The following is a 21372-nucleotide window of genomic DNA, read 5'->3' as shown; positions in this document are numbered from 1 at the left end:
AGTAATAATTTTAAAACAATAAAATTTATATCCTGTTCGATATGTACGTCGAACTCATTCTTTTAATCACAGATATTTTAATAAAAATATAATTTTGTTCGAATTAAATAATATATTATACATTTCATTTTTGTATCTTTTTACTTTACAAGCATATCTTATGGAATTTTATATTTAACTAGGGAAGATTTATTTCATTTTAATTAATTATTAAATCAAAGAATATTTTTAATTTTATAAACTATTTTAATCAACATTAAATATAATTAGGTATTTATAAATTATCAAAATAAAATTTATAAAAAAATTGAAGTGTGTGTATATATACAGATATTATCAAAAAAATATTTTAAAAAATTTATATTTTTTTAAATTTAACATGTGGTTAGAATTAGAAGTAACATAGGGGATGGTTGTTAATTGATTGTATTAAAAAAAAAAAATGGGAAGGTGAAATAAGAATTGATAAATTAAAGAAATGATTGAGAGCAATGAAGGAATGTGATGCTATATTTAAAGTATTATGAGAATTAGCAGTGGGAGGGAGAGAGTTAGTTGCAGAAGAGAGGTGGCGGGAGGGATGACTTAGCGGAAACACTGGGCATCCGATAAGGCCGCGAGAAGCTGATAAGGAAAAGAAAAAGCCCATTGGTTTCACGAGAAAGCTGCGGAACGGACCCAATTACCCTTTTCTCTCTTTTCATTTCACATTCCTCTTCTCGCCACCACTCCTCACTCACTTTTTGCATCTCCCAATTCCATCAACATGAAGGACAAAGATAAGGAAAAGCTGAAGGATACCGAAAAGAAAAAGTTCCCCATCGGTGCCGACCATTACGTCCTGTACGAGGAGATTGGCCAAGGTGTTAGTGCTTCCGTCCACCGTGCTCTCTGCGTCCCCCTCAACGAGGTCGTCGCCATCAAAATTCTCGACTTCGAACGTGACAATTGCGATCTCGTAATCTCGTTATCTGTTTAAATCTCCATCACTTTTTTTTTTTTTTATGTATATTTCTTTAATAATGATATAACAATACGAACACGCAGAACAACGTTTCTCGCGAAGCCCAGACAATGATCCTGGTGGACCACCCTAACGTCCTCAAATCACACTGCTCCTTCGTCAGCGACCACAATCTGTGGGTGGTGATGCCGTTCATGGCGGGTGGTTCCTGCCTTCACATACTCAAAGCCGCACATCCCGACGGTTTCGAGGAGGTAGTCATCGCAACCGTTCTGAGGGAGGTGTTGAAAGGTTTGGAGTACCTTCATCATCACGGACACATCCACCGAGACGTAAAGGCTGGTAACATTCTCATCGATTCACGAGGCGCTATCAAGCTTGGCGATTTTGGTGTATCGGCTTGCCTTTTTGATTCAGGTGATCGTCAACGAACCAGGAATACCTTCGTCGGAACGCCTTGCTGGTATCTTCATCACTTTAAAACCTTACTCATTGCTGCAACTACTCCGCATGCATTGCAGTCTGCATCTCTAACTCTCATTTCTTCGTTACAGGATGGCACCCGAGGTCATGGAGCAGCTGCACGGTTATAACTTCAAGTCTGTTCTGTTCTGATTGATTTATCATTATATAACACTCACTCTGTGTTTTCCACTTTGCTCATCCTTTTATCGAGTTAATAGATTTCTCTTCACAATTCTTTCAGAGCTGACATCTGGTCATTTGGTATAACTGCATTGGAGCTTGCCCATGGTCACGCTCCTTTCTCAAAATTTCCACCCATGAAGGTGTGCATGTTATTATTAACTAATTTATTAAGGACGACCAACTCATCATCCTTGTTAGTTACAATGACTCTGATTTCATTGTGAAAATCTGCATAGGTACTGCTTATGACTTTGCAAAATGCACCTCCTGGCCTTGACTATGAAAGGGATAAGAAGTTCTCTAAGGTCACCTCATCTTACCTCAACTCTGCTCTCGATGAATGTATTACACCTAATTTCAACATTCACTGATTGCTCCTTTTTTCCTGTTGTATATCTTTCTTCTTTCTTTCCAGTCGTTTAAGCAGATGATTGCCAGTTGCTTAGTAAAGGATCCTTCAAAACGACCCTCTGCTGGCAAGTTGTTAAAGCATTCATTCTTTAAGCAGGCTCGCTCCAATGATTATATTGCACGGACACTTTTGGAGGGGCTTCCTGCTTTAGGTGATCGCATGGAGGCCCTAAAGGTTCCGTATTATTACCATATATTTCCTCCCTGCCCCTGTAATGATATATTATATTATTTATACGGTGATTTTTCTATCATAGAGAAAAGAAGAAGATATGCTTGCACAGAAGAAAATGCCTGATGGGAAGATGGAGGAATTGTCACAGGTAAGAACTACTATGTGTAATTGATTAGAGTAACTGCTTTCAGATGTGAGGACCACGAAGTTATGCCACTTGCTTTTAAAATATCATTGTTTTCTCTCTATATATTTTTCGATAGCAAGCTCTTAACGTCCTTGTGTTAATCCTCTATAGAATGAATACAAACGTGGAATTAGTGGCTGGAACTTCAATCTTGAAGATATGAGGGCTCAGGCTTCTTTGGTACAAACCGTGTCCAATCTTTTTTCCCTCACAATCAATGTGTGACTACTGAAGTTATAGACTTTCTAATTAGAGTTTTTATTTCTGCTAGATCCATGATTTCGACGATGCTATATCAGATATCTGTAATGCAGCAAGTTCATCTTCTTTATCTACGCTCGATGCACAAGATAAGCAATTGCCAAGTGCAGTTCACAACCCTTCTCAAACTGCTGATACGGTATTTATAACTTTGTTTTCTATACTATATATTAGGATTATATCTGCTGTATATATAAATATCTGGATTGTTCTTTGTTTCATTTTTCTTCTGTTTCTTGTTAACAAAATAATATTTTAATTGGGCTTGTTCTAACGGCTAATCCTTTACAGGAAGAAAATGATGAGGTGCGAAATCAATCAGCTTCTGTTCCGGTAGTTGATTCTGCAGTAAATGATGCAAAGTATGTTTCTAACATGCATCTGATGTCATATCACTAAATTATACTTTTTTTGGTCAAACTGTTAAAACTTGTGAGATAATCCACTTGTTATCATGTGTTCCCATTTCCAGGACTAGGTTTGAAAAATCTGATGATGATTCCAGCATCACCAGTTCAAGCCATGAACCGCAAACTTCTTCGTCCTGTCTCGATGATCATGCGGACCACAATGTTGGTGAAAAATCTGATATGGAAAATGGTGGAAGATTTGTGGAGGGCATGGCTACTCATTCTTTTCATAGAAGAGGGTGTTCATCAAGCATCTTACCTGAAGTTACTCTTCCACCTATTCGACCAGAAAGGTGAATACTAAAATCGTGAATTAAGTTTATTAAATTTTATTTTTTCTGGTAAATTGCATTGACTTTATTTCCAAAAACTTCCTTTGCATTTGCTTTGCTTGTTGTATTAGTTATTTTCATCATGGCAGAGATGATCATTTGGGCTGTGATTGCCAACCCTACCCGGGCCTTGATAGGCTTGATCATCACAATCATAAATTTAGGTTGCTTCATTAGTCCATCCTCTAGGATTCGTTGAACCTGGATCTCAAGTCATTCATTACACAGGCTTAATTCAAGAGGATGGCCTACTTTATCTTTCTTCCCTACATTAACAAAGTTCATTTTGTTACATGTCATGAATAACAAAGTTTGGAACCATATCCTTTATTCATTTGTATTGAATAGTTGTGCCAGGCTATGCTTAATGCAGTATTTCAAACAATGATATATCATTTGATGGTTAATCTGGTGTCTGTCATCACATTCCATGTTTATTCAATGGCTGATTTAACAGTACTGAGTTTTGCTAGCTGTTCCCACTCTCTGGTTGAAATTTGCTTTCTCATTTGGAAAAGGCCTATTTCATAGACAACACCCCCCCCCCCCTCTCTTGGATTATATAATTTATATGGTCAAAGGAATGCATGTGAATAAATGTTGAAAAACCAGATTAACATGTCAAAATGTTATAAGGCGATATTCTTTTAGGCTATTCATTTTGCAAATTAATTTGCTAAATTAATGAGATTAATCAGTGGTATGTGCTGGTATATATCAAATATTCTTACACCATTTAATAATTTTATATGAAATATGATTTTAATCAATCTAGCTGTTAATTTATGATTGTCATTTACCTTGATTGTTTGTGTAAAACCATGAAAACATTGAATAACAATAAAAATGTAATCAAATGATTTTTATTTTTATATTTCAATTTGTCTTGATGTATATTAATGAAGTACTAAAATTTTTTGGATGATGTAAGATTTTATATGTATGGTTTATATCATAAAAACTTCTGATCTAATAGCAAATTTTAATATATGTAGTAAAAATTTGCTATGTAATTTTAACATTCATGGATATCACTAATCCCTCCTATTATGATTATGGGGAGTTTTAAGTGTAGGAGAGAATGATTTACACAAGTTAAGTCATAGCATTTTGATAACATATAATTTACACAATTGTTATACAGCAGTTGCCATGCAACTTCAGCTTCACAGACAGGAGAGGATGTGCTTACTGAACTTCCTTCTAGAGTCTCAAAATCATCAGGTAACTGCTCATATTAGTTTGTCTTAATATATATATATATATATATATATATATATATATTGACCTATAGCTGCTGAGTTCTTGAAGGCCACAAGGATTACTCTTACATTTCTGTCTAATTGACCATTCTTGTGGCAGTTAATTCTGATGACACTGATGAGAAATCAAAGGTACCAGTTGTACAGCAGAGAGGACGTTTTAAGGTTACATCTGAGAATGTTGACCCAGATAAGGTAAGTAATAACTCTGTTACCGATCATTCTCCTTTCTTGAAGACTGAATACCAAGGGAAGTTTTCTTTCAGGTGGGCCCTTCTCCTGTACTGCAAAAGAGTCATAGCATGCAGGTTGGTGGTTTTGAAGTTTACATTAACCGTCGCTTTTCTTACCTTAGGTGGTGGAAATATAAGTTCTGGTCTAAACCAGCCTTTCAATAGCTCAGTTGTAATTTCTATTGTACATAGATACAAAAGATGTGTTAAATGTTTATTATAAAATAACTAGACCTACATCCAAAATGACATTTCTGAATTCCCTTTCACTTTATGGAGGTTACGGCAAAGTGTTTTACTGTGATCATATTATTATTGCTGTTGTTGTTATTGTGTTTATTATTATTATTATTATTATTATTATTATTATTATTATTATTATCACTGCTATTACTTGGGCAATAATGGAGTTTGATTTGCAAATAACCTTGTCCGAAAGGGCTACTGCCATTTTCTTTAATAGAAATGAAAATGTTGCATTGTGTTGTAGTATTGAGTTTATTTAGTTTGACGAATGGGTCTATAAACTAATTTGACAGTTGTTTTAAATCATACGTATCTCATTGTAATGACACGGGTGATGTAGGTTTTTAGCCAGCACAATGCTACTCCTCTGCATTCACCTTTACCATTATTACCAGCATCTACTGATGCCTCGTCATCAAATCTTTCTGGCTGTTCTCTGTTTCCTGTGTTGCACTCTGTGCTGCAGACAAATATTCTTCAAAGGGTATGTTCAGCCTTATGGTTAGGTCTCCTTCAGCTAATACCCAGAGTAACTGTGTTTTTTTTTTTTTCTAACATTTTGCAGGAGAGCATTTTAAGTTTAATGAAGCAAATTACTCCCAGTGACTCTGCAGGTTCTACTAAAAACACACTGAATATTTTGTTCCTGATTTTTTTTTCACTATTTTTTGTTATAATGCATACTTTTAAATTCTTTTTTGTCAACCGTGCAGCTGATGGCTCGTGTACCTCAGCAGCACAGATAGCAGCAACTGAGAAATCTTTGGTATGTATTTATAGGCTTAATTTTTATCATTGTAACTTGTTTGAAGTTATCTGAGAATGTTCCATCTGAGAACCATGTACATAAGGCTGCAGTATAAGAATATTGAATAATAATAACGCCAACTGTGTTTGGAGGTTGTGAAATTTAAAATTAATAATTAATATGAAGGACTTCTCAAAAGTGAATCTGCTCCATTTGTGTAATGAAAATTCTAACAAATGTCCCGTTTAGTTGTTTGAAAAAGTTTTTTGGGCGAACTTTGTCTAGTCCTGTATGCTGGATAATTTTTCAATGAAAACCTAGGGTAGGCCATTATTATAGCCAGTTACTTTATCGTGCTTTTGGGTATGCTAGGAGTTGATTATCTGCAAGATACATGAAAGAAGTTGTGCGTATTTCCAACCTCCTCTCTCTGAACATTGTTGGTGATTAGTAATTGCGATATGTTGGTAGAGTAATTATGGATTGTGGAACTTTTTTCCGTGATCACAAATATGTTTGAAGTTAGCAAGGAAATAAATTGAATTGCAAATGCAACAAGTTTCCTTGCATTTTTATAAAATTTACAGTTACTCATTACTTTGTATCTGCTCATCCTTGTATTAATTTAAAGAAAATACTGGTTATATTGTAGCTTGAAGCAGCTCACGAAAGGGAGAAGGAGTTACTTCATGAGATAACTGAGTTGCAATGGAGGTATTGTATTATAAAATATAGTTAGATTGTATGATGAAATATTGGGTGTATTTTAAACCTTGCATTGTTACATGTAGGCTTATATGTACCCAGGAGGAGCTTCAAAAATTGAAAACAGATAACGCCCAGGTTAGTATCAAGATATATTGCTCCCAATATTCTAAGATCTTTTTTCGGATAATGGATTTGACATTCTGACTTGTAAATCTTAGGTGTGATTGCCTTGACAATTTCTGAGGTGATTCCGTTGTTCAAGTGGATTCTAGGATTCCTCAATTTTAAGTTCTTCGTGGACACCTGAAAAAATTAAGTGCAAGAAGAAAGGAGAATAGTGACCAATACTAAATCCGTTGACCTAGCTATGGACACTTTTAGGTTCTTTTAATCATGTAGGTGATATAAAAAACTTTATCATAGTTTTCTTTTTAGTGCAGATGCATTGATGATAATTGTTTTTGTAAATTATTTTGGCAATATTTCCTGCTTGTAAATTATAATGCGCATGGTGCTTTCGGATCCCATACTTCCCCGGTGTTTAGAATTCATTAAATAATTTCAATGCCATTCGGATACTATATTCGAGATTAAAATGCTGAGCTTTCGATACTCGGCTTTCTGTGAGTAAAATATGAAGTTCATATATCATCGATTTTTAAATTATTAAGCACTCCAATAATGACCTATGAATGTGGAAAATTTATTACCTAGTTATTTTATTAAGAATAATGTTAACTAGTAGTTTTAAGATATTGGTGAAGAAATTAGAAGTGAAAAATTTTACTTAAAAACATAATAATGTACCCACCTCAATTTTCAATATATCTTAATTTTATTTTTAATAAAAATTTATTATTAATATTACCATAATCAATGTCCTTAAGATATTTTTTTCTGGTCAAACTTTTTAAATAAAAATGACTCTGGTTTCTTATTTCTTTCCCTAGTTAGTTGCTTTCATGAACATTTCTCCTTCGAATCACTAACTTTAATATCTTCCTCTCTTGGCAAAATTAAAATAAAAAGAAATGTAAGTTATTACATTTTATTAAAAGTAACAAAAAACTTACTATAAAATGCAGCTAAATGAAGAAATAAAATATAAATGTAATTTCAATGAGAAAATTATTTAAATTAAAGAAAATTAAAGTTTCTAATATAATTTTCAAACAAATTACATATAGAAATTATTTAATTTTTTCAAATTGTAATTGGTGATCACAACTATTTAGTTTGCTTTTCTATTTTTAATTCATAAGAATGAGGATGAAAAAGTTTGTATCGTTTGTGCTTGGTTTGTTAGTATATAATTTAAGTATATTTTTCATTTAGTTTAAAATAGAGTAGATTCAATTTTAATAAAATGTATTTTAAGTCATTGAATAATTTTAAAACATGTATATAAATTAATTTAAATCATAATTTTTCTTAAAATATATATTCATTAAAAAATGTGATAATTTATTTTTTAAGTTTTTAACAAATAAGCTCCTAAATGAGTTTCTTTTTGGTGAATGGAGAAGTATATTTAAGCACCATAAAAGTTACAAGAGTTTAAAATACAATCCATACGTAAAAACAAAATTGCAAATGGCTGATGAGGTAAGACAATTACGTTTAAAAGTAGTATTTGCTCTTATTTAGACTATTATGGGATCAATTAAATAAAATATCTCTGTCCCTGTTTCGGAGTCAAAATAGAGAAACGAGAAGTGTATCTTCTGGAAAAATATTACTCATCTTGTCACTAAAACAGTGTGAATAAAAAAAAAACCTGTTCATGACTCTCGGACCATTATCATGACTCGTACGTAACTGGTTACCATGGAATCCACCAGACTTTCTTGTTATTTTTATTTTATCGATGATGAATATAGTTTTTTTTTAACTGTATGATATATGATAAAGAAACAAAAATAAACTTCCGTTATGTTAAAAAAGGTGAAGTAGAATATATGTAAGGAAAAAAATACTTTTATAATTGTTAAAAAAATACTGAATATTAAATGAAAATAGTATAAATAGAAAGAAAAAAAAAAGAATAACTTGGTGAAGAAGATTTTACTGATTATAGATTTCAATTAAACACCATGGGTATCTGGAAAATTATGCATATGCAAAGTAATACTACAGTTTTAAATATTTTTACTTTAAAAATATTTAATTAGAACATCTGCAATTAAGAAAGAAGTTATTTAATGCCAAATATAATATTTTCTTTTTAAATGACAAACTCAAAATCTAGATAGTAAAATTTAACCAAACAATACCTTTTACGTATTATATTATATTAGTAACAATAGTTCATCAGCTTCATGCATATATGAACTTCTTACATACAAAATATGGATATATTAAAATTAAATATTTTGTAATATGCATTTTGAACTATATTGAATAAAAAATATTATTATATTTACATGAAGAACTCGTATAAATTTGACTAATTTTAAAAATGTTAAAATTTTGTGAGGGGATGAGTGAATCTTAAGCATTTTTGGAAAGGAGGGAGTTATCCATAATGAATGTAACGCGTTGATTACATTATATTAATGTATATGTGCGAATGCGTAAATAAATAAGGAATAAAGAGTCCCACATCACATCCACCCCTTAACTCTCTCTCGTGTCTTGTGTTGATGACGTTAGGTATTTATAGGATTGGGAAAGAGGGCGTTGCTTGTGATTTGTGATTTGTGATTTGTGAATCTGAAGAAAGCCAAAAATGTCACGAGAAATGGTTTACGTGCAACAGTGTATGGGCGTTAATGGCCTCGAGAAGGTCATTCTTCGAGAAGTCCGTGGCTTCTCCGCTGAGGTTTGATTATTCTGATTTCCATTTCTGATCCCATTCCCACATTTCACAATTCCATTCCATTTTCACTTTAGATCCATCATCGTCTCATTTATTTCTTGAAATTATAACAATTAATTGCATTACATTGTATTTGTTTCGTGCAGGTATATCTATACGGTGGTCAGGTTACCTCCTGGAAGAACGAACTTGGGGAAGAATTGCTCTTTGTCAGCAGAAAGGTCCAAGTTTCTTTCCATCAATACTGTTCTATTAGAGTGTGCGTCGAAATAGATTCTTAATTTTCAGGATAAAAAAGATAGTCAAATCTATATCTTTATATTCTAACACATAGATATGCCAATTAATTGTGTCATAACATTTTAATTACTTTCAGCTACATACAAAAGAAACTCAGACCCGATTATGGGTTAAAGTATAAAATGATTCAGTATTTATTTATTTATTTATTTATATATCTATATGTGCATGCGTGCGTCCATACGTGTGCGCACGTGTACACAGCAATGCATGGGCGCCAACATTTGAACGGTGTGACTTTTATATTTTAAATTTTCTTTTAATTGTGAAAATACTCATTATTGTAGATGTAAGAAGAGTTAGAAATTACATGCAGAATGTGAGATACGTATAAGATACAATGTAAAGACATATATATATATAATAGTTTAAAAAAAATACAGGACAACGTAATTATAATACAACGTACAAATACTTCAGAATTCAACTAAAATTTTACAGAAATAAACAATTCAATTCATAAAAGTTAATTCATGATTTAAAAGTTGGCATGAGTCGTTAGAGATATAATATATAATCTATTTTTTTTCTAATTATTATGATATTTTAATTTTTATTAGTATAAAAGTTTAAAAAGTAAAACCAAAACATTTATATGTAAAAAATATTATTTGAAAAACATTTGACATGTCTATTTCATGTTTGACATAAATACGAATCTCACATGGTTACAACACTACAGAATTATAAATTAGAAGTGTTTGTGTTTTTTAAACATAGGCTGACAGAAAAGTGTATGAAAAAAAAAGATATTGAGAAAGAAAAAAGGGCTGGAGCAACGTTGTTGTCTTTCGTCAAGTTTGTGACATGAGACATAGAAAAGCCTACGTAAAATGCTCTGGGGCCCCTAACTGCGTATGGCTTTAAAATTGCGAGCTTAAAAACATTTTTCTAATATGCTCATTCTGGTATGTATTTAGTTGTGTTGTAATTTATTAAAATTATAAACATATGTAAAATTGTTAATTAAAAATGAGATTTATATATTTTTTTTTGTAATTTCTAATAAATTTTAGTTAATATGTTTAAAATATTACATTAAAGAATGCGTTAACATTTTTCTATTACTGTTTGCTATGTTAATGAGTTCGATTTGTCTCTAAACCTCGCATAGCTCTTTTCTTTTGCTTGAGTCTTGGAGATTCATCTCTTTTTCACATGAATCACTGCAGGCTAATTTTATGCCTCCAAAATCCATACGTGGAGGGATTCCAATATGCTTTCCTCAAGTATGTGTGTCTTTTTGGGCTTCTTTATTTTTATTCCATTTAGTGTCTTTCTTGAAGTACTACTTATCCATATGCAGTTTTCAAATCATGGCTCTCTTGAGCAACATGGATTTGCAAGGAATAGGTTTTGGACTTTGGATCCTAATCCCCCGCCATTTCCAACCAATAGTAACAACAAAGCTTTCATTGATTTGATTCTTAAGCACTCAGAAGATGGTACAAAGAATTGGCCTCACAGGTATACGACTTAGCTTATTAAATAATATTACTAAGGGAGCTTAATATTTTATCTCACCCTTTTAGTTTCTTTTTCTTTCTGTTTCACTTTTTATCATTTGGTTTAATAACTTGGATTAAGGGAAAATATTTTATAATAATGGCTTACAGATATGAGTTTCGCCTGAGGATAGCTTTGGGACCCGCGGGAGATCTGATGTTGACATCCCGTATTCGAAACACAAACACAGATGGCAAATCATTTACCTTCACATTTGCCTATCATACATACTTATATGTTACTGACATCAGGTTTTATGGCGACCTTCGATACTAAGTGATAATCACTATCTTTTTCTTTTTCATGCAGTCATTCTCAATACATGTTTGCAATCTAAGCGATGAGAATATTCTAAATCAAGTTTAAGTCAAGTGGCATATGTTTGCCTCCTTTTAAATAAGTTTGTTCATTACTTAATTAAAGCATATTTTGTCATGTATTATTGCAGCACAGGAAATAAATGTCTCTTGGATGATTCATTTTAATTTGATATTATGTATAAAAGCAATTTATGAAGTTTTGGAAACTTAAAATCTTTATTTATGATCGAATCCAAATGCCCAGTGCCACTGGTACTTAAAAGTAATGCTTAACTTTCAAACATTCTTGAACAACATATGAAGGCACAATTATTATCATTTTTTTCGTATTGTTCTTCTAATAAGTTGTTTTCAGACACTTACATGTTAAAATATCGCGGCTTGGTTTTGGCCTTGTCTTGCATCATGTCAGAATTGCATTACTTTAGGATTTGCGACTTATGTTGTTTGCAAACTAATTGTCACCTAGCTTATGTTCAGTGAAGTGCGAATTGAAGGACTAGAGACACTCGATTATCTGGACAACTTGAAGAATAGAGAACGATTTACTGAACAAGGGGATGCTATAACATTTGAGTCTGAAGTTAGTATCTATTATCACTGAAATAGTTTCTTTTGTTGTTTATATTTTATTGGTTCAACTATGTGACTAATGCATTTTGGCTTTTTTGACGCTGAAAGGTGGACAAAGTGTACTTAAGCACACCCACAAAGATTGCTATAATAGACCATGAAAGGAAGAGAACTTTTGTATTGCGTAAAGATGGGCTTCCTGATGCCGGTGAGTTTTGCAATATTCTTCCTAATATACACAAAGTGTGATATGGGATGATGAAGGTCAGGAAAAAAATGAATGATATTAAGAATCATTTTCACAAAGTTAACTGCTTGACTTGTTCATATAATTTTGTGTTGAAATTGTGAATATATATCTACCAAAATTTCAGCTGTGAAGACTTAGGATAAGGAAACTGGTTCGGTTCGGTGTTTGTGGTCTGGTGTTAGAAACAAATTTGTTTTTGTGTTTAATAGTAATGTGAATTTTGTGTGCAGTGGTATGGAACCCGTGGGACAAGAAAGCAAAAACCATATCTGATTTCGAAGACAATGAGTACAAACATATGCTTTGTGTTCAGGCTGCTTGTGTAGAGAAAGCAATTACTCTTAAACCTGGTGAAGAGTGGAAAGGAAGGCAAGAACTATCTGCAGTTCCTTCAAGTTATTGTAGTGGTCAACTTGACCCCCGGAAAGTACTATTTAGCTATGGTGCCTTCTAACCTGCTGCAATCACAAACTTTCTCACATGAACTAGCCTTCAAATTAATCACTGGTTGTAACAGGTTATAATATTGTTTTAATTTTTACAGTTTAGTATTTATAATTTCAATTTAGTCTTTGCAATATATTCACATTGTAGTGGGTGATTATGTCAAAATTTCTGTAATCTGTTTTTCATTTCCAAATCATCCCATTTTGTGATCGATAAAGCACTGGCGTTGCTTCTATAGCTTTTTTTATTGTTTAACTTAATCTTCACCTGAATAAAGTTATTCTCACGCTCTCATTCTTTTATAATTATTGAAAATAAAAATTTATTGTTATTATTATATTTGAATAATTTAAAATTTAATATTAATATCTAAATCACGTGCATTAATAAAGATATAATTTAGTTTTAAAATATTTATTTTTAAGATTATTATTGTCTTTTAATTTTTCTATACTGTATGTGTTAGGGTGTATCGATATATGTTTTGTTTATAAATATATGGAAGTAAAATTTTCAATCGTCTCTCCCAAACCCAGCGTTGTTATTATGCCTACAAAAGACTTGTGTGAATAATTACAAATTCAAAACTTACATTAGGGTCATTTGCAACATATAACTCAACAGTTTAGAATTTAAAAATAATAACAAAATAAATTACACAATAAAAGAACGTAACTCGTCTTTGTCTGGTTGAAACTTTCTTTGAATGGTATATTAACCTAGTCTCGTATCTTGATTAAGTTCATCAACATCAATGAATTTAACTTTGATTTATTTAACTTGTATATGTTTTTCATTACTTGATCATGTATTGAAATACAGCTAAGATTATTTTCATTTAATACCACTAATATTTATTCAATAAAAAAAAACTCAAACAATTAACGTTTACGTTACATTTAGGAACATGTAAATATCTTCTATAAACTCCTTTCAAGACGTTAACAGCTATTATCGCTCGATCGCACTGCAGTCATATCTCATTCTTTGACCCAATTCAATTCTATAAAATGGATCCCAGCTACTCTTCGTCGCACATTCCCACAACTTGGTTTTCATAATATTCGTACACTGCTTTTATTTCTTATGGAGCAAATTAGTGGATGAAAATAGTTACGTGTATGAGTTTTATGCAAAGAAAAAACATTAAGAAAACAGTTCCCTTGTATTTTGCATACAACAATCTCTTGCAAAGGCTGATAGAAAGGTGAAGTGAAGGCCCAGTGGGCATTGGCCTGGCGGGATGAAAGCTGGGAAATTGGCCCATGGGCTTACGCCCATTTAACAAAAAACTGTCACGGTGCGGTAGGTGAAGAAGATAAGGCTGAGTGAGAACTGTGACCATACGAAATGGTCTTGCGGTAGGTAAATAATTGAAAACTAACATTAAAATTTTTTCGGCCAAGAGAAAATAAAAATGCAGGAACCTAAAATACTAGGCCTTTGATTCATTGATTTGACCCCATAATTGAAGAAATGATATTAACAACCAAAAAAGCATAACCCACTCGCAACTCTCACCAACCCCTTCTTCCATTCACTTATATTCACACATTAACTCACCAACCTTATATTACGAATATTTCATTTATTCCCCATTTTGTCCCTCACCAACCACCCTTTACCCACTGAATCCTATATTACAAATACAAAGTAACTCTTGTTGTGAGATCAACGTTCGAGACACACTCACTCTCTCTGTCTTTCAAACTGCAATTCCCTCTCAACAAATCAATGGCTATCGAGACTGAGAGAAAGCAACAACAAAAAGACACCATCTTCAGATCAAAGCTTCCCGATATCTACATTCCCAAACACCTTCCTCTTCATTCCTATTGCTTTGAGAACCTCTCCGAGTTAGGATCGCTTCCCTGTTTGATCAATGCTCCAACGGGTGAAACCTACACCTACACCGACGTTGAAGTAACCTCACGAAGAGTAGCCTCAGGGCTCAACAAACTCGGCATCCAACAAGGCCATGTCATCATGCTCCTTCTCCCCAATTCCCCCGAATTCGTGTTTGCGTTTCTCGGCGCTTCTTTCCGCGGTGCCATAACCACTGCAGCCAATCCCTTCTTCACTCCCGCAGAGATTGCAAAGCAAGCAAAAGCTTCAAACGCCAAGTTGCTTATAACTCAAGCTTGTTACTATGATAAGGTAAAGGATTTGGAATCGGAGGTGAAGCTCGTGTTCGTTGACTCTCCCCCCGAGGGCCATCTTCATTTCTCCGAGCTAGCTCTCGCCGACGAGAATGAAATTCCAGAGGTGAATATCAACCCCGATGACGTGGTTGCATTGCCTTACTCTTCAGGAACAACGGGTTTGCCCAAAGGGGTTATGCTGACGCACAAGGGAATGGTGACATGCACTGCACAGCAAGTGGATGGTGACAACCCCAACCTTTACTTCGAAACAGAGGATGTGATCCTCTGTGTGCTTCCTCTGTTTCATATATACTCCCTCTCTATTCTTCTCTGCGGATTGAGAGCCAAAGCTGCGATTCTGCTAATGCCAAAGTTCGAAATCAATGCGTTGTTGGGTTTGGTTGAGAAACACAGAGTGACAATAGCACCAGTTGTGCCACCCATCGTTTTGGCGATTTCAAAGTCGCATGATCTTCACAAATACGACTTGTCGTCTATAAGGATCTTCAAATCAGGAGGGGCTCCCCTTGGCAAAGAACTTGAAGACACGCTCCGATCCAAATTCCCCAAAGCCAAACTTGGACAGGTTAAGCATTTTCATGTCACTGCACGTAAATTTTATAGTAAAAAAATTAATTTCATTAAAAGTTAATAGCATCGCAGGGTTATGGGATGACCGAGGCGGGCCCAGTATTAACAATGTGCTTAACATTTGCTAAAGAACCCATTGATGTAAAACCGGGTGCATGTGGAACCGTCGTAAGAAATGCAGAGATGAAAATCGTGGATCCTGAAAATGATCGTTCTTTGCCTCCAAATCAACCTGGTGAAATCTGTATTAGAGGTGATCAAATCATGAAAGGTATTCTATCTAACTCAGCACACCATCTAACTACACTTTCTGGTTTTAATGGTTTCAACTCCTAAAAAAATATTTTTTTTAAAAAAGTTTTAAAAATCATGCATTTTTAGTCTTTAAAAAAATGCCATATTTTCAAAACAAAAAGGATATTATATTCCTTTTCATGTTTTGATGAAATATAAGTTCCCAACTTTATATAACCCATGATTTATGTGGGTTGGTTGACACAAGGATTTGGCACTTCATTTATTGCATTGGATGGAATTAAGTAAAAGACAGTATTGTAAGAAATTAACACCTTTCTTTTGGAATTGGGGTCTTGTTCCTTTGAAATATTGGTAGTTGCGTACGTAGCTTTCTTTCAATCCAAAGATAAGCCCCACCAGTAATGGTCTTGGTAGGATTTCAGTTTTGGCCAACTTATTTGACATGTCCTCACGCCAACCATCCGTAGCACTAGCAAGCAATCATGTTTTAAGGGTACGGGTTCATTTGTTTGTGACTAATTTAAGTGTTGAAGTATCGTGCAATTAGGAAATGACCTTTAAACACGTTTAGAAAAGGTTTAGAAAAATATTACTTTTTTAAACTCATTTTATGAAAAATTGATAAAATTTTAAAATTATTCATACAATAAGCCAAGGACAAGCATTCTATCTCAACCTTTGACTAAGGTTGAAGTATCTTCGCATTTAATTTGTTAAGGCCTCTCCAACCCAACAACAAATCATGAAATAAATCATAGCATCGCAAGCCAACCTCGAGCAAAATTATTTCACCCAAATTTTAGTTCAACCAATTATAGTAAAATGTTTAAAAAATTATACACATGTTAAACCAATATTTGACACGTACTAAATTGTAAAATGTTTAGGTTATCTAAAGGATCCAGAAGCTACTGAGAGAACCATAGACAAGGAAGGATGGTTGCATACAGGAGACATTGGATACATCGATGATGATGATGAATTGTTCATCGTTGATAGGCTAAAGGAATTGATTAAATACAAAGGGTTTCAAGTGGCTCCGGCTGAACTCGAAGCCCTTCTTCTCTCCCACCCTAAGATCTCTGATGTTGCTGTGGTCCCGTAAGTTATATTTTACATTCATTGTATTGAACGAAATCCCTTACTCTTTGAATTACTTAAAAGATATATTATATTATAAATTTTCAGAATGAAAGATGAAGCAGCTGGTGAGGTCCCAGTTGCATTTGTGGTGAGATCAAATGGTAATACCGACACAACTGAAGATGAAATAAAGCAATTCGTCTCTAAACAGGTTTAAGATGTTTCCATCATTTTTTACTTGTAAAACATACTCCTCACCTTTGAAAATCTTAACAAGATTTTAATATATACTGCAATCCACCTATTTTCGTACAAATGTCCATCTAATCTAGTGTTTTGTTTTGTGTGCATGATGATGATCACGAGCAGGTAGTGTTTTATAAAAGAATAAACCGAGTATTCTTCATTGATGCCATTCCCAAGTCACCATCAGGCAAAATATTACGGAAGGATCTAAGGGCAAAGCTTGCAGCAGGCATTCCAAATTGAATAATCTATCACTATAGAACGATATTATATACGTATACCATATTACACAAAGCCCGCTTAAGCTTCAAAATTATAAGCCAAGCGAGGCTTAAGGCTTGACCACAATATGGTATATATATGCAAACGTTGTCAGCCATGTATGAGTAAATCATTGTGATGCTCTTTTATTTTAGAACAATATATGTAGTGTAACAATTTGGTACAATCATGGGCTTTATTTCTTCTACTACATACACACAAGACGTGTCCTTGCTTATTTTTTTTTGGATAATAAATTTGACTTGCTTCCACGCACAGAAGACATGCACATAGCAGAAGAGTCATGCTGACGTGAGTTTCATAACTTGTGTTCATTGGCTGTTTTATTGGCAAAATGAATGGCTTATTTATTAAAAATAAGAATAAATTAATTTTTTTGTGCAACACAAGAATCCTTTTCACATGAAACAACCATGTTTGAGTCAAGAAAATCATTATTCACAGTAAAATTCTCTACTGTACGTTTAGAAATGATTTTTTTAAGAAAATAATTGCTTACTTATTAAAAAAAATGATGTTTACGCGGCCCTTTTTCTCGCTATACTATATTTGCACGTGGTCGTAGTCTCGTAGCTTATTCGATCCACCCTTCTCTTCACCTTTTTGTCGCAACTCCATTTTGAAGTGCGATTCTTTCATCCAATTTAGACACAATTTAAATTAATTTCATTTTTTGTAACACAAGACGCTGCTTTATATCAAGTTCAGTATTAAAGATATTGACATCTTCATCAATGACACTCCTCGTTACCCAATAGATGCAAATTTTCCTCTATTTATTCATCGATTTAGAAGTGAAAAATATTAGGATAATATATTGTCTATTAGTAATAATTTTTAAAACTGATATTAATTTAGTTTAATTTTTGTTCAAGAAAGATTATATTAATAATTGATAATTTTCATCTATTAATAAAAAAAAATTCTGTTTTTTGGGCTAACCATAGGAACCAATAAGCGACTACATCTATTAGAACCCTTAAAATATAGCAAATACATACACAAGCTATGCCTACCAGAGCATGACAAAGTCAAAAGGAAACGAGTTTTACGAGCATCTTACTACTTTTCACTTACATTTTCAGTCAAAGATTTTGGGCTTACATAACAAATCACGACTCACGACCAATTCTTTAAGATGATTCATGTTTCAAAATAAAGGTAATTTACATGGAATTCTCTAAAGGTTTTCGTTTTTTTATTCATTTTTGTATTTAAAATATTATACATAAAACAACTTTATTTTTCTTATTAAGTAGGGTCAGTTGGATAAATCAAACAACACCACAAATATATACCTGTCATATATTAAGCTTATATATATATATATAACTATTTATCTCTGAATCCTTTTTCCTGGTTTAACTTATATATTTTTTTCGATTTCTCACTACCTTTAATTATTGGACTATCTTTTATCTGGAACCCTCCTTATTAGTGCTTCTTCTGATTCTCTCTACACATTTAAAAATATTTAAGATAAAGCTCTAATAATTTTCTAATGCAACTACACCAACTTTTTATTTGATAATTTGATTCTTAATTCTATCTTATACCCAACATTCAATCTCATATAACATTGTAGGTCTTATAGTTGTGCAGTAAATTTTTATATAAGTTTTACCAAAACTTTTTATAAATATAGTCATAAACACAAAACTGAAGACATTAATTAGTATAATTAATTACTTCTAAATTAACATAAGGCACTAAATTTATTTATTCTTATTGTGCCAATGTAACACATAAATGTCAATATCCCACTCCTCCGATACTCCTAACTCTTCTCAAGCTGTTTCCTTGGATGATTGTGTTTGCTTTTACTTTATGGATTGATTCATTACATCCCAACAAAAATATTTCTAACCATAAAATATTGTTATAAGATGTTGTGGTAATCTTATTAAAATGTGTGTTTTTTTTTTATGTCAATGAATTTGACCTCTTAAAGAACATGACAACTCGATCTGGAAAAACGATATAAAGTAAAAGAAAATTACTTAGATCAATGTTTTACATTAATGTAACTTATATTTATATGAAATATCGAATTAATTAATCACTTCAAAATATTATAGAAATTTTAAAATCAAAACCCAATCTTGTACATATGAGCAAATTATATTGGTTGTCTGAAGATATTTTAGTAAGAATATTTGAAGTTATATTTTACAACATTTTTGTTGAATTAAGACTGTTTATTTCTACATTTCTGACGGAAATTAAGTGAAAATAATAATTTTGCTAGATCGGAGAAGTCAGTTTCTATCACCTTCGAAACAGGCTCTAAATGTAGTAATCTACGGCCTTGCTGAATTAGGAATCCAATTCTTTAGTGGAGTTCTGTGGACTCAATTTGATCTTGTTTGTAGTTGTGTGAATCCTAATTGGTATTTCTATTTCGAAATTTCTTAAATGCTATGCACTTGAAAACAGAGCACTAACGGGCAAAAAGAATAGTTAACTACGCATCGTAAATCACAATGCAGAAACAGGCCAACAAGCCAATCCAAAACTTCTCTGTACGGAAAATGTAAGATCCGGAAAAAGGGTTACAATATATGCATCTAATGCTTCTTTTTCCAAAGCATTATCCTCAACAGCAGCTAGCTACTAACAGCAAAGATTCATGCACAATAGGTGTGTTAGTGCAATAGAATTCTTATAAAGGTAACAGTGTTCACACATGCTCAGTGACTTTGGACTCGAATCCAAAGACTTCTAACTTTTAACCCAAACAAAACATGGAGGACTATAGACACGAATAATTGCTTCCGTTCCCTGACTGATTTCTTCAAGTGCAATAAATATGTAATTTTGTACCCCCTTAATATTTTTTTAATGGAGATCCTCAAATATTTGATTACAATCAAGTTCTGTCGTCACTACTTCTCAACATAAAACCTTTAAATTATCAGCCCTTTAAGATGAATTTGAGAGAAAATAATAATTGAAAGGTCCAGAACCAAAAATTTAAAAGATTTTTCACAACATGCGATGTTAAAATCTCAAAAACAAAAAATTGAGATCTTTTAATTTTGATTGAAATATTTTTAATTGGAGTTTTAAGTGGAAAACTGTTTAATAAATTTGGTTCATAGAGATTTTTAAAATTTTGAGAATTTTAGGCAAAAGATATTGATGAAAAGACTTAATTGTAGCAATTATAAGAGTTGAAAAGCTTGATTGAAACTACGAAATTGAGAGACTAAATTTGAACCAGAAGATTATTGAAGAATCAAAATCATTGATGGATTATAATACATAACCTAGGAGTACAACTAAACATTTTATTTAAGGTTTACAATAACTATCTCCTTGTTATTATTTGCATATGATCCGGTGAAGGCACACTATTAGCAGCAAAATCTGGCTGGCCTAATATTATTTCCTTTTCATGTGTTCACATGCACTTTTGGACATTTATATGGTTGGCCAAACGGTGAACGCACTTGCTTGCTGCTCTCTAAAAGTCAACTGTCTCGCACTTTTGTCCACTTTGAGCTCAGCACATCGGTCTGCTAATTTCTCAGAATGAAAATATCAAACCTTATGCCTTTGCAATATTCAACTCTCTGACCTACTGTAATTATTTGAATAAACATCCCAGTTCCAAATCAAACTATTTTTAAATGCAATCCTTTTTCTAGGGTGGGGGTTTGTCATGACTTTTGAAATTGACTTTAACTTTTCAGTTAACCAACTTCGCCATTCAATTTAGCTACATTCTCAAACACTTAGTAGGGGAAATTTTTACCACATGTTAAGACAGGTTTGACCTTTTAGGATAAGAGGGACGAAGCTGAAGCTCGCACCTGACTTAGAATAGCTCACTAGCGTCTTCAAGTGATTCGAGATTCTTGCTATAGCAACCAACGCATGTGCAATAAAAATTTCCCACTGTTGATCTCGTGATGATTGGTATACCTTAAAAGTGAATACATACGTCTCTCCCCTTTAGAGTTCAAC

General features: G+C 32.9%; 3 protein-coding genes across 4 annotated transcripts; all 3 read left to right on the top strand.

Annotated features, from left to right (window-relative positions):
- The first annotated feature begins 494 nt into the window (after positions 1-494).
- On the top strand, positions 495-7164 carry LOC113857100 (serine/threonine-protein kinase BLUS1). The gene is made up of 20 exons (XM_027488836.1): positions 495-958; positions 1048-1427; positions 1519-1563; positions 1671-1752; positions 1849-1917; positions 2028-2198; positions 2281-2346; positions 2497-2565; positions 2657-2785; positions 2938-3008; positions 3119-3349; positions 4536-4612; positions 4751-4845; positions 4917-4958; positions 5470-5613; positions 5695-5743; positions 5843-5895; positions 6530-6591; positions 6669-6720; positions 6804-7164. The coding sequence occupies exons 1-20, from the start codon at positions 767-769 to the stop codon at positions 6807-6809; spliced, it is 2085 nt and encodes a 694-aa protein (XP_027344637.1). The 5' UTR covers positions 495-766; the 3' UTR covers positions 6810-7164.
- Positions 7165-9313: 2149 nt separating this feature from the next.
- On the top strand, positions 9314-12806 carry LOC113857198 (putative glucose-6-phosphate 1-epimerase). Its single transcript, XM_027488989.1, has 8 exons — positions 9314-9406; positions 9550-9624; positions 10876-10932; positions 11010-11170; positions 11320-11460; positions 12010-12112; positions 12211-12310; positions 12583-12806. The coding sequence occupies exons 1-8, from the start codon at positions 9314-9316 to the stop codon at positions 12804-12806; spliced, it is 954 nt and encodes a 317-aa protein (XP_027344790.1).
- A 1568-nt stretch (positions 12807-14374) lies between these two features.
- On the top strand, positions 14375-17669 carry LOC113857045 (4-coumarate--CoA ligase 1-like). 2 transcript variants are annotated; one of them, XM_027488721.1, is made up of 5 exons: positions 14375-15529; positions 15607-15805; positions 16680-16893; positions 16981-17086; positions 17245-17669. In XM_027488721.1, exons 1-5 carry the CDS (start codon positions 14534-14536, stop codon positions 17362-17364), a joined length of 1635 nt encoding a protein of 544 aa, XP_027344522.1. In that variant the 5' UTR covers positions 14375-14533; the 3' UTR covers positions 17365-17669. The 2 variants fall into 2 exon arrangements, with proteins under 2 accessions (XP_027344522.1, XP_027344523.1); XM_027488722.1 differs by having other exon boundaries at positions 14491-15529; positions 16981-17036; positions 17245-17655.
- The last annotated feature ends 3703 nt before the right edge of the window (positions 17670-21372 follow it).

Source organism: Abrus precatorius, unplaced genomic scaffold (assembly GCF_003935025.1).
Source record: "Abrus precatorius isolate BTA unplaced genomic scaffold, Abrus_2018 Scaffold153, whole genome shotgun sequence".
In the NCBI taxonomy this organism is placed as follows: Eukaryota; Viridiplantae; Streptophyta; class Magnoliopsida; order Fabales; family Fabaceae; genus Abrus; species Abrus precatorius.
Note: the sequence above shows the minus strand (reverse complement) of the source record. Positions and strands in the feature narration are given on the sequence as shown.